The following is a 13,032-nucleotide window of genomic DNA, read 5'->3' as shown; positions in this document are numbered from 1 at the left end:
AAGCAGCTTTCACAACACCTTGAGGCAAGAGCAGGCAGCCCCAGGATGATTCCTGGCTGCCAGTGCCGAGCAGGAAAATCCAGATGTTCCACTGGAGGGAGCTCGTGTCTCGCTCGCACCGTGCCCGCACCGCCGGGTTGCTCTTCAAAGGGGAAGGGAAAGGGGACAATGAGAAAACATCTGGAATTGCACAGCTGCCACACTGCTGCTCAGTGCCACCTCGTTAGGCCATCCATTAGAACAGAACCAAAGACCCAGACACCAGATGTTAAGCATCAAACAATGAAGAAAGTTTTAATTGACACGATTATTGGTCCATGTAATTCCACATTAGACAATCTAATCCTTAAAAAATGTTTCCTTTTCTTAATTGTATCTCAAACAGTTGAGTCCATCTGAGAAAAGCATGGGTTTGTGTTTCTTGAGCAGATCTACACAAGCACAGTCTGCATCTGAATCATGGCTGTCAAATACCCCAATTAGTTCCTCTAATTCTTTAGCTTGAAATTGTTTTGAGCATCTAATGACAACTTCAAAAGAAATCTGTTCTTAAAAAAAGGTTTAGTCTTCAGAGGCTCACTGTAATATCTGCTTGCCTCTATAGAGACATCTAACATAGAAAGCAGCACCTGGTACAAATCTTTAATAACTCAAGAAGCACTTTATTCACTGGGGAACACCAGAGACAGACATTCACAGGATAGCTACTGTTAGTTAAGGATGTGATTATCCTGCCCCATTTTCACTTGTATTCCAAAAAGTAGTCCATTACTGATCATGGACTTTTAAATCCTCAGGAAAAAAACCAAACCAGTTCTAGACTCTCTGGTAATTGCTGGAAAATGGTAGAAATATGATTTTTCTGTCTAGCATCTTCTCTCTTGATACATCTCAGAGAAGCTCCTCATTCAGTAGTAGCAGACACAGAATTCATCCCCTTTCTAGTTGCAGCAGATGGTGAGAGACCTGAATTTGTACACTGTAAACAGATCTTGAGGGAGCTCTGTGAATTCCTGCAATAGCCAAAATTGCAATAACATACATGAGATCAGCTATGTGGCCTCCATGGGGAATAAGCTCTGGACATTTTTTCTATTTATGGAAATTGACAGTATTTGTCTGAAGGACTATGAAAATGACAGCATTTGAGATTTCCACACTTTCACCACATCCTATCAACTGGAAGATAGAAAACAAGCACCCTGAAAAGGACAGAGATTTACATAAATCTGAAGCAGAGGTAGCAACATAGAAGCAGTGTCAGAGATGTGGAAAAATACCAAAGCCAGTTAGCTCACTTTTTGGCTACCAACTTGTGTCACTATGTCCCAGAGCATAATTAGTGATGAGATTGGTATAGAAGCTGGGATGGCAAAAGGCAGTTCTGGTATACAAGCAAAGGAACAGCTGAGCAGAGCTTTGCCCGCTACTTACACACCAGGCACAGCTATGGGTTTGTAACACCCTGTTCATTGAAGAATCACACAAAACCTGGGCAGGGCACAGATGAACACCAACAAGGAACCCCCTCTCCATTACACTGTATGAGTGTGGTACTACTGAAACACCAGTGATAGTTTTGATGGTATCTATGCCCACAGTGACAATACTGATCATATCAGTAGGAATACTGATTCCTGAAAGACAATTCTGTATAAAAATGAAGGAAAACCTTCACATTTACCTATACAAGACTTTTGTCACTCATGCAGTATGGCCTGGAGGACAGCAATAGCTCTCCTCTCCACAAAGCTGTTTGTAGAGTTGTCAAAAAGGATAAGTTTCTGTGCAGTAAACCCATCAACAACTGGGGAATGAGGCAAATGCTGTGCTTGTAAACACCCTCTGGGGTGTATCCCTTCAGAAGGGTATAGAAGAAAGAGAACTGACAGGTTAAACTTCTGTTTTCATGTCTCTTAGCTAAACAAGATAAACAAGACCACACTCAGCAACACTTCATATTTATAGGTATGCAGATGAAAAAATTTAGCTGTAGGTATTTATTTGAAAACACCTTGAGTCATCCCAAGATTACAAGCCAAAATTCAATGAAAAATGTAAGCTGTACAACTATATATAAATTCCAGCACGAACTGGACAAAAGTGACCTCTTACCAGGCTTTCCCTGCTGCTCTCAGAGTTGTAAGGAAAAGGCTGAGCAAAAGGATTCCTTTGCTTCAGATATTTGCTCCAGACCCCCCTGCATTTGAAGGAACAGAGCTGCCAGTCCCAGAGCTTCCCTTGGAAGCCCCAGCAGACTTCCCTGCCTGCCCAGGATAGCATGGCCTGCACTGTGCTCAGAAAGTTCTGTGAGAAGATGATCTGCTAGCAGCCTGCACGAGGCCACTGAGTTTTGAAATCACTTGCAGATGAGATGGAATACAAATATGAAGTCTTCCCTACCCCCTTCTAATGAGTTACGCATTTTCATCTAAACAGCACCGGCACTTCACAGGAAGGATCTGCTCAGGGTATTCCAAGTTGATTCCACATGGCTGCATAGTCCCTAATACTAACCTACAAATAGGTTGCTAATTTGGGTTGTATCCAATGAACCACAGAAGTCACTCTCAACAACTTTTTGAAAAATCTAGAAATCTTCCTTCCACTCACTCCTATTTTTCAAAATTAATTTTCCTAACAAGTGAGTTCAGAGATAAAATTCCCCATCATCTTCGTTAACAGGAATGCAAAGGTCACAGACTTGTATGTATTGGAGATGAATACCAAAGACATTGAATTTTATAATTTCAGCAACACAGAGATGATATCTTAATAGAATTATGAATAATTCTGACTTGCAAAAGAACAAATTAGTGTGTTTCATTATTAAACATTTCATACCAAGAAGACAAGTGGTGAAATAAAAATGTTCTTCTATACGGAGACATCTAATAATGAACCTGTTGCAAGCCTGAAGAAATCTCTAGAGAAAAAACTCAAAACAAAAAAGCCTTAGGGTACCACTTTTGGCTGAACTAATCGTCACAGCTGTAGAAAACTAAAGCTGCAGGGATGTGATAATTTCAGATATTAAAGAAAAACATTGATATCTAGAACTCACACTCTCCCTCTTTACCCAAGAGCTTTTACTCCAGCTCCCTGCAAGCATTTTAACTTTATACAGCATTTTGACTTCAACCCCCCCACCACAGACATTAGATACAAATGAAATATGTAGAGATAAACAGGTGCACTGGAAAAGTTGGGATGAAATATTCAGTAATACTCAAGTCTGCTATTTTAATCATTCACCAGAAAATAAATGAAAGTCAATCACAATGGATGCAGCATTTCAATAGCTCCATTGTCTGCAGGAGCAGCACTATTAATTTAATATGCTGTGTAGCAACGTTGTCAGAAAGATGGCTTTGATTGTACAAGTACCTCAGTGAAGTACCTTTGTTGAAGCCGAGCACTTTTTAGTACTATTCCCTTCCCCAAAACAAGGTTAAATCTAACTCCTATTAGATATCATTAGGTGTCACAGTTCCATTAAACCTTGTTTATGCCCGTGTAAACCACAAACTTGCATTTTCTAGTTAGTGTTCACACTACCTTTAGTGGTTTGTCATAATTCAAGTCAATTGAAAAGCCCTCAGGTTTTGAGTTTTTTCACGCTGTCATCCCCACCATTAAGGCACCATTTCAGAGTTGGGCTAAGCCTGTATCACACACCAAGAAAAGAAAGTTTGAAAGTTATTCCTCTTGCTCATTATAACTGTTTTTGCACTGAAGTAGCCACAGGATATGCTTCTCTGTGTGCAAACACAGGGCTGCTGGAGCAGGCTCAGCTGTGAGGAGTTACACTGGTACTCGTGCAGAGCACAATGAAGGAGGCAGAAAAGCTCTGGTACTCCTCCCTCTGGCTAAAGCACGGCTGCAGGTCACTTCTGGAAGCAGAAGTCTTGGTGCTGTGAAGCACAGCAGATGCTCTGCAGTGGGCAATCCTCCTGCATAGCCAATTAGGATGCAGACACTCTGAATAAAGCAGCTGCTGTGAGCAGGAAGCAGAACTGAACCAGCCTCAACCCCGAACGAGGTATTCACGAGACACCTGAGCAAGGACAGGTCACCTCAGATGTACCAACTGCCTCCTCTGCCTCAGAGAGGGGATTTCAGTGATTGCAAGCTGCTAGGATTGTCCTGGATATGTGGGAGTGGGGAAGTAGGAAATGCTACAACCACAAGTCAGAACTGACCTCCTCTATCCTTGCTCATTTTCTTAGGTCAATTAATGGTACTGCCCAAGGAAGGTAAAGGGGTCAGGCCTTCCTTTCCTTCACACCATTATTCCCTCTCAATAACAGTCACTTAGGACACCAACCCCTTTATTTCTGAAGACTTACTTTTCCCTCAGATGTGGTATTCAAAGAGAAGGAATGTTTTGCATAGCAGGAGCCCTAAGCAGTTGCTCCTTTCCAACACTATGGTGTATTTCAGACTCCACCAGTTTATCCTGCATACAGGACTGTGCAGTTGAGGTCACTTACTTCCAGTGAAAGCTATCCAGCGGGCATATTTAGTAGCTTCTCTTCGCCAGTGGGAAGCCACCAGCAAACCACATGTGACAGTTAGTGAAATGATTCCCATTATGATGAAAAATAACGTAGTGACCCACTCGGGAGGCAGCCGTGGAGGAATACAGGTCCTGTCACGTCCATGGATGGTTTGACACTGTCGCACAAGGCCAACTGTGAGAGCACCTGAAAACACATAGCAGAGAGGCAAGTAAACTTTCAAAATCCTCTCTGAGGGGCGCTCCATTGCAAACCATAGCTCAGAATTGCCCCAAATAAGGGATTCTTTCTTTGATGAACCTTAGTGAGCCTTTCAAACACGGAGGATGGGGGGCATGCTATAAACATCTGTCTTCATTCCTTCAGCTTGCACGAGCTGAAGTGAGATGGCTGCAAGCTGTAGCTGGTTCCTGAGTGGCAATCAAGGTCTAATCAAAGGGATAAAGCACTGCTAATAAAGCCTGCCAATATCTGCTAACGTGGTAGCTGACTTGCATAGAGGATCACTCCCTCATCTGTGCAGGATGAAGTACTTTTATAGTCTAACAAAATGAGTTGCAGCTTCCCTAAAATGTATTTAATTGTCTAATATCTTTTCCCCTCATTTGTAAATACAGCTTTAAGCCTCTGACTCTTGCAGCAGAAACTGCATTTGATTCATGTATGATTTTAAAAACATTAAAAAGCCCCCACTTCTTGACAGTAACTCATTAAAAAGAGTCCCTCCATGCAAGACTGATCAATCCTTTTGATTACTAACAAGAGTTACTACACACAGAAACTGGGATATCTACAGAACAGATCTATCAAAAAGATCCTAGGAAAAGGATAAGATTGGTACAGGAACCATAAAATTTAACCAAAATGATGTATTGTCTGTTAAATAATAATTTTAAAAAAATTTTCTTTTAAATCCAAGTCAGTGCTTTTGAGACTCATAAAGAAGCCTTTAGTGAGCTTTAATAATGAAGTTATCTTTCTAACCCCAATTTAACATGGAAGATTAAGATCCATTTCTTCCAGTGTCTCTTAAACATTAAGTTCTAGATTTCTCAATTTTGTCTTTTTTTCTGAACTGTTGTCCTAAATAAGCGCAATTATCCTTTATCTACATTAGAAGCAAAACCTAAAAGTGGACAGCATTAGAGTCAACATCTTTCTCCAAAAATTACTTCAAGTAAATATTTTTTCAGTTGACCTGTTTCAAATAAAAAGAGGACAACTTAGACACAATTACTGTAAGACTGGGAAGCTTAGGTTTACCATGTCCTTTGGAGGAAGAAACATCTATCATACTTTCTAGCCTCTTTTTGAGGGAAGGAAAACGTGTGAAACAAAGGAGAAAGCCAACAGTCAAAAGATTAACCAGTCCTAGCATGCACCTCCTGGCACCCTGGAGCCAATTTCTACAGATCCTCTCTGCTCACACCTGAGCAATGAGTACCAGCAGCATCAGCCTCTGAGCTGAGAACTGCTGGGTTAGCAGGCACCATACAATGTTTTATTAGATGTTTAGAGTCTTATTAAATGTACTGCTTCATATCCCAGGGGATGAGAAGAACCAAAAGCGAAACCATTACTGAACCTGTTCTGTTGAAGTATTGTTACTGCATTTGTTCAGACTACAAAATTTCAGTCTTATTCAAATATATCCTTTTAATTACACATCCATTGAATGAAAGAGTCAGGGATGAATTTTCAGCCAAAACCTGAACAACTACAAAACCAATACAGCTGGCATTTTGTACTCTAGATTCACAGCAATCCCAGCATTGCTGTGCACCAGGATCACACAAACCTGAGCCAGGGTTACACAAGCAATAATCCTGCCCAGCTCCACGCCTGCACAGTGCAGTTTTACATGAACTGCTTCTCCTCCATAGCTTGCAATGTTTTCATTGCCCATGAGCTGCTGGGACAGAGGGGAGATGCGTCCTTAAATGTCAAACTCCCTGGAACACACACACTGCAGAAGCTCACACAAAACACTGAGCAGTTTCCTGTAGTTTGGGGATAAAGAGGCCATTCACTGCAGCATCATAGAACAGGAAATTAATCCCAATCACTGTGCAAGACCAGGATTTAACAACAATTTTGCTATCCTTACAGCAGAAGTCAGTTTTTTCTAAACTGCAATTCTAATCAAAGAATGACTTCATAAAAATGACATCATACACTCAATAGATGTTTCTGAATGCAAAGACCTCTCCTGACTTCAGTGGCAATAATTTAGTGCATTTTTAACTTTGGAAAAAGCAGCAATGATAAGAGTCACTCTGCTGAACATGATTCCATTTTATGTCCTAACTGAAACTGAAAAAGAGCTGCTGTAGATGAGCATGTATAAGTAAGAGACAACAATTTCATTTTGTACATACAATTTGCAGTTTATATTGAAGATATTTTTCAACTAACAAGAGCACACTTAACATGTCAGACTCAGAGAGAACCAAAGCTAAGCCCAGAAGTGCCATATCTAGAGGAAACAGAAGAGAACTCCATCTTGAACTATTATTTTTAATGCAATTTCTCTTACCATCAGCATCTACTGCTCCAAAAGGTGATTAAAAAAAACCCAATAACCACCCAAACAAAAAAACCCAGAAATGAAAATGAAGAAAACAAGAAAAAAAAATCTCTGAATTGTGAGCACCACAGTAGCATTCCTTCTTAATACACAAGGATAATTGCAAGAAACCATTCAGGGAATGGCTTCCTAAACATCACTTCTGGTGCTCAAGTGTATTATTTTACTCTGGTGAAGTTGTTTTTTTTTTTTTTATCAGAATTTTAAAATGTCAGCAATTAAATTTCAGTATCTGACATTTTGGAGGAAATATACTGAGCTTTATGGTTAATCTCTTTCTAGCACATCCACAGTATTTTTTCTTAACTCTGCTTTATGGATTACAAATCTGAATTCAATATACTCCATATTTAAGGTTTTGAACCTTGAGTTTGCAGCCTCTAGGGAGCCAAATGGAGGGCAAGAGGTCTGTAAACCATTTCCAAAGGTTTGACAAAGATAACTGGAAAATCAACCTCATTATGTGTTCATAAATTCAGTTAAAGTTCAAGTTGACTACATAGGAATACCTCACTTGTGTGCATAAACTGGGAACAAGAAATGAAACCTCAGGGCTCATCCCATAGTAACAATCTGTTGAATTCAGACTTCAAAAGAAGTCTCTGGTGTGGAAAAACAGTATTCATTTGCCATGAAATTCAAAAGAAGAGCATGTTTATATGGTATTTTATTCTGTTGGTTCCATTCTGAAGCAATCAAGCAAACAGTTGCCGGGGAGCTGCAAACAAAGTTGTTACAGAAAATCTTGTTTCCCCTTATCTAGTCTATCATTGAAAACAGGGACAGAGATATAAAATTGCACAGAGTCCTTCTGCCTGTAGTCAGAGAACAGCTCAACAGCCCATCTCAAATCAATCACCAAGTTCCACCGAGATCCATAACTAAAAGGTTTTTAAGTCATTCCCTCAGAACTACTTCAGCATAATTGCTGAAAATCTAAGCACCTAACACAGGTATGGAACAAACAGCACAGCTAATGCCAGTGGATTAGGCAGCTGAAAGATGGATCCAGCCCTAAACATTTGCAGTGCAGTAAACACAGCTGCCCACCCACCTCCCCCTGCTTGGCTCAGCCCTGGGGAGCCACAGAGAACCCCGAGGTGCAGGGGCTGCTCCCCTGCTCTCACCTGCCTCTCTCCCCAGAGCTTCTGGGACTGGCATTATTCAGGTCAGTACAGCTACAGCAGGGGGTGATTGGGATAGATATGCTAATTACTAAAAATGAAATTCGACCTTTATCAAATCAGAGAACGCTGCACTGAGTAAATGTTACTGAAGTGGTCCTTATTCTTTTCCAGTAAATCTATTCCCTGAAGTGCCAAAGCATTTCTAACACATTAAAAAACCTCTCAGTAATGACAGTCTGTGTATAACCAGGGCTCCAGTTAATTTCAGAGAAAGATTTTGTGATTATCCAACTCTTCAAACCCACCAGTAATGCTCATTTTTTGACACTGCATATTTTTACTAGAATCACCTATTTAACAATTAAATTTCACAAAATCATTGAGGAAAAGAGGGGGAAGGGCACCAAACCAAGGAAAGGCAAGCCCTGATACTCCCCCCTGGTGCAGATGTGCAGCTGCCAGGGAGCCGACCCCCAAGTCCCACTCCAGCCCCGCGGTGCTCTGCCATCCCTCCCTTGTTTCCCTGGTAACTACAGAGCCACCACGGAGGAATCACACTCTACAGAGAGAAACAAAGATTGCTGCAGCCCTTTAACTCCCCCTCCTCTACATCACTTCTGAATTATTAAAAGTGGCACAGCGAGAGCACGGCTGGAAAGCAGCAGCTTTGTATATGGCCACTCTTAATAATGGCCACTGAGATGTTCAGTGTTCATCTGAGTGCCAGGGCACACGGGACCAGATGTGCCAGATGGACACAGGAGAGGTGACACTGCCAGGAGGAGCTCACCACAGCACAAGAAATAATTAATATGGTAAAAGCAAGATGCAGTGAATAAGGTGGGGCTCAAATGTTAGGAGGTCCCAGAGCTGAGCAGCTATGCTGACAAATGAACCTCCAAGGCACAAACCCTCAGAACTGCTCTTGCTCAGCCTGGAGCTCCTCCTCTGCACTCCCCTACTGTCCCAACTTGAAAATTAGTTTAGTCTTTACCACCATTTTAGACGAAATGCTATTCCTTGGGTTTAAATGCATCTGCAACCCCTTCTATTCCTTGACAACACTTCCTTACTTCTACCTCCCATACATCAACCACATCCTTAGGAAAATGCTCTATGCTAACATTTAATAAGTATTATGGCCAATCACCAAGTTCCACCGAGATCCATAAGTAAAAGGCCAATATGCCTTGTGAGGGGGTTAAAACTGGAACTGCCCCCAGAGACCTGCTCTCCCTCCCACACTGTCCTGATGAGATGGGGTGGTGCTGCTGGAAATGCCAGTTGTGACTGGCAGACAGTTCCTACCCAAAGGAGAGACTTTAGTGTACTGTGGACTTGTTAAACCATCTTTGCTAAGTGAAGAGCACAGGTTAGAGGTTTCTTAATGAGGTGGCGGCGACATAAATCTTCAGCACTGCCAGTGTGGCAAGGACACTGCTAAGTTTTATGTTTTAGTAATGAGCACAGTACATGGAGCTGTGTTATTTGGGCACACTAAAACATTCATTGCTGCTGGTTAGGTAACAGTCACATGCCAGGGAATGACATATGTGAAGTTAAGGACACCACAGTTAAGCCATTCCCAGTAACTCTCACTGGGCCACAGACAAGGACAGCTTGGTTTTGGAAAATTTCTAAGCTCAATTCAGCTGATAAACTTGAATGGGAAAAGGTGCAGGTCCACCTAAGAGGAATAGATGCTGTAGCTTGTTGCCCATCCAAGTGGAAACCTGAAAGGTCTAAAGAAAACAGTGATTTGGTTATGGCAGACTGATTCTAGGCACCAGTGTTAAGGACAACCATCAAGTTGGCATTGGCCAGCTTGCCTTTAACAGGTTTGCTGCTCCCTGCCTGCAACCAAGCTCTCTGACAGAAGACTGATTTCAATGTGAGTGAAGCATAGCTGAGGAATTTCTGAGAGGAACAAACAACACAGCATGGAAAGAACAGTTCCAATGCACCTACCCATATAGGAAACAAGGAGGAGGGACTTCCAAGAAGAAAATTTTCAAAGTCATCAAAGGAATTTGGCATTTGAAGTGGGATGTTTCCCATTCTTACATATGGAATTTATTTTCCTGCAACAGGCACTTGAAGGGATGTTGCTGTACAAAGGGGGAAGACAGAATGACTTCTTTAGGTTTATTTAGATGTATTTTGTTTTGGGCAAAATTTCTATGAATTCTATAGTCTAGGTAGTAGTTTCTTGGAAGCAGAGGGCTCTTCCTTCTGCCTTTCCCAAAATCCAGGGAACTGACAGTACTGATCATTCCCTACCACAGTCTTGGAGGTACTCCATGCAGTTAATTCTACTTTTCCAGTGCAAAACTGCATTAGAAATCAGGCCCTGTACCATCTTATGAGATTAGCCATGCTCAGAATAAGCAATGCAGGGGTTAGGGGAAAAGTTATGCCTCTGTAGGATAGGCACCACCTCTAGTGTGAAGAGGAAAAAGATAACAGCATCCTGCTGGTTTGCAAAACCAAGGAGGAAAAAAGAATTAACAATGCTGGGGAAGACCACCAGACCCTGTACAGCAAGGCCCATGTTGTAAGAGACAAACAGAATCATGGGGTCTCTGCATGTCAGGTCCCACTGAATGAGGCCCACAGGCACAGCCCTGCTGTGTATCTACAGCTGTTCAGTTACAGCCTTGTAAATTATAGTCCTCATCTCAATTTTTAACCTTGACCCATTAAATCAATTTTTAAAAGTTTACAGCCTCAAATAGCATCATATCAGAGCATTTTTAAAAACAGCACATACACATAATTAACTGCAACTAAGTAACTATATGCAAGTTGAACACCTTGTCTTCCACATTTGTGTTTCAGTCACTGTAAGACAACACAGTAACTGAGTAATACCTGGGTAGGTATAAAGGGTATATAAAAGAATCAAAATATAAGATAAGATCAACTGCCAGTCTCTAATCGAGTATGAGAATACACTGTTTGGCACAGTTCTTACAAAAATAATTACTTCTTTGGTGAGGAATGGAGGTAGTTTGAGTAGATGCTCTTTAGCACTTATGCTGCTAAAATAACTCTGAGGTTACCATGCAAGAACAGTGCTCAGGATGCAGCAGAACAGATTGATTCTCTCACTGCGGATGTTCAGTACTTTGTTCAGGTAATAGATTAACAGGAAACCAAGACTCACTAAAATGAGATTTATGAATGTTAAAGGATGATCTGCAGGAAGGCTGAAATGAAGGATCAGCTGCAAAGGCACATAACATTGAATAGTTCAAAACAAACAGACTATAAATTATCTTTCCCACCTTTTGTATGCCAAATCTTTGCTTTTGGCCTTCATTCAATTTGTCTCTCAAATCCTCTAATAGGTATCATAATCCTGGGGAAACAGCTTTGGAGTTTCTCACCTTGAAGAAGGCCAGATGCAAGATCAATTCATACACCACTGAATTTCTACTGGTATGAAGCAAACAGCTAAAAAAATATTTATACTATATTAAAAGCCAGTTTTTAATAAAGACCTAGATTTACTTGTGAAGTTCCTGTTACATCTAGAGGGCCTCTTTTAAGAACCTTGTTGTAAGAGTCCTTGTTGTAAGAGTCCTTGCTGTAAAATTATGTTATACAACCTGTTATTTCTCTTCTACTCCATTTATCCCCTTCTCTCAAATCTGATGCTCTCTTCCTTCCAAAGCAACTTTGAAATGGATCATCCTTTTTGCTCTAAAGGATGTTTACTTGCTTCAGGAACAAAATATTCTTAAAAATATTCATACAGGTGAGGTAATATTTCTGGCTTCAAACACAGCTTATGTTAGCCATAAGGAACCTACCACCAATTTATCTATAATTAACAATCTAATTTCCAGAGAACTTAACTTATTGGATACCATTTTTGGTACTCCTTAGAATCTCACTGACTTCTAAAGAGAAGAATTCCAAATTCTAAAGTCTAAAGCCAATGTCCAAAGAGTTGTGATATATTAGCAGAAAAGCCTGCCTTGCTGCTGAAGAACATCTGGTGCCAAGTTGCCTCACAATTTTTCAATTCTGTGTTTGTATCATGCCTAATGCAAACCAAATCCTCCCTCCACAAAACCCACAGTCTTCACCCTCCCTCTTCTTTTCCCAAGGAAAAAAATCAGGGGCCATCTATTGAGAAAGACTTACACATATTAGAAAAGTTTATTACTACAGATGACAATCATTATGATACATTAGTTCTAAGAGATGCCTAAATTGCAGACATTTGGACTAATAAAAAGTGAGTTTATTTCTGAATTCTAGTAACTTTCAATGCCCTGCTGCTTGTGCATTGAGTCTACTTAATGTATTTTTAATTTTGCAACCCCTCTCTTTTTTAGATTTTTTTTGTGATGGATCACCAGACTCTCTAAGAGCTACCCTCGGGCACTAATGCAGAACAACTCTCCTGACACAACAAAGGCTGTGTGTTCTCACATATCAGAGCCAAGAAATCTGTGCTGAAGGTATTTCCTTCAGAAGAAGGTATTCATTCCTACTTCAGAAGACAGCATTAATTAAATGTTGGTTAAAAGGACCTCTAATAAGATGCTTCCTTCTGATTGTTTATTTTCTAACATTATAAGCACTTTCACAATGGAACAGTTTTGTCAGTGACTAGAATCTTTACAGTTTCAGAAGTTGCAAGGGCCTGGGAAAAAAAGAGAGAACTTTCCTAAAATAAGAAAGCAATGTTTTATTTAGTATAAAACACAAACAACGAATCTAGTTATTTCCATTTTTCCTCCAACCAAAGCAGAGCTACTCAAAATTGACAAAATTCACTAACTAA

At 40.6% G+C, this 13,032-nt stretch overlaps 1 protein-coding gene across 1 annotated transcript in view; it reads right to left on the bottom strand.

Moving 5' to 3' along the window:
• Positions 1–13,032, bottom strand: part of MOSMO (modulator of smoothened) — a 30,784-nt gene that overhangs the window by 5,646 nt on the left and 12,106 nt on the right. The window contains exon 2 of the mRNA XM_054271338.1: positions 4,494–4,706. Within this exon, the coding sequence (XP_054127313.1) occupies positions 4,494–4,706 (213 nt within the window). The remainder of the gene's footprint in view (positions 1–4,493; positions 4,707–13,032) is intronic.

The sequence above is a fragment of the Melozone crissalis genome, unplaced genomic scaffold (assembly GCF_028551555.1).
Source record: "Melozone crissalis strain CALT ecotype California unplaced genomic scaffold, PUWL_Pcris_2 ptg000012l_1, whole genome shotgun sequence".
Lineage (NCBI taxonomy): Eukaryota > Metazoa > Chordata > Aves > Passeriformes > Passerellidae > Melozone > Melozone crissalis.
This window is presented reverse-complemented; position numbering and strand designations above follow the sequence as displayed.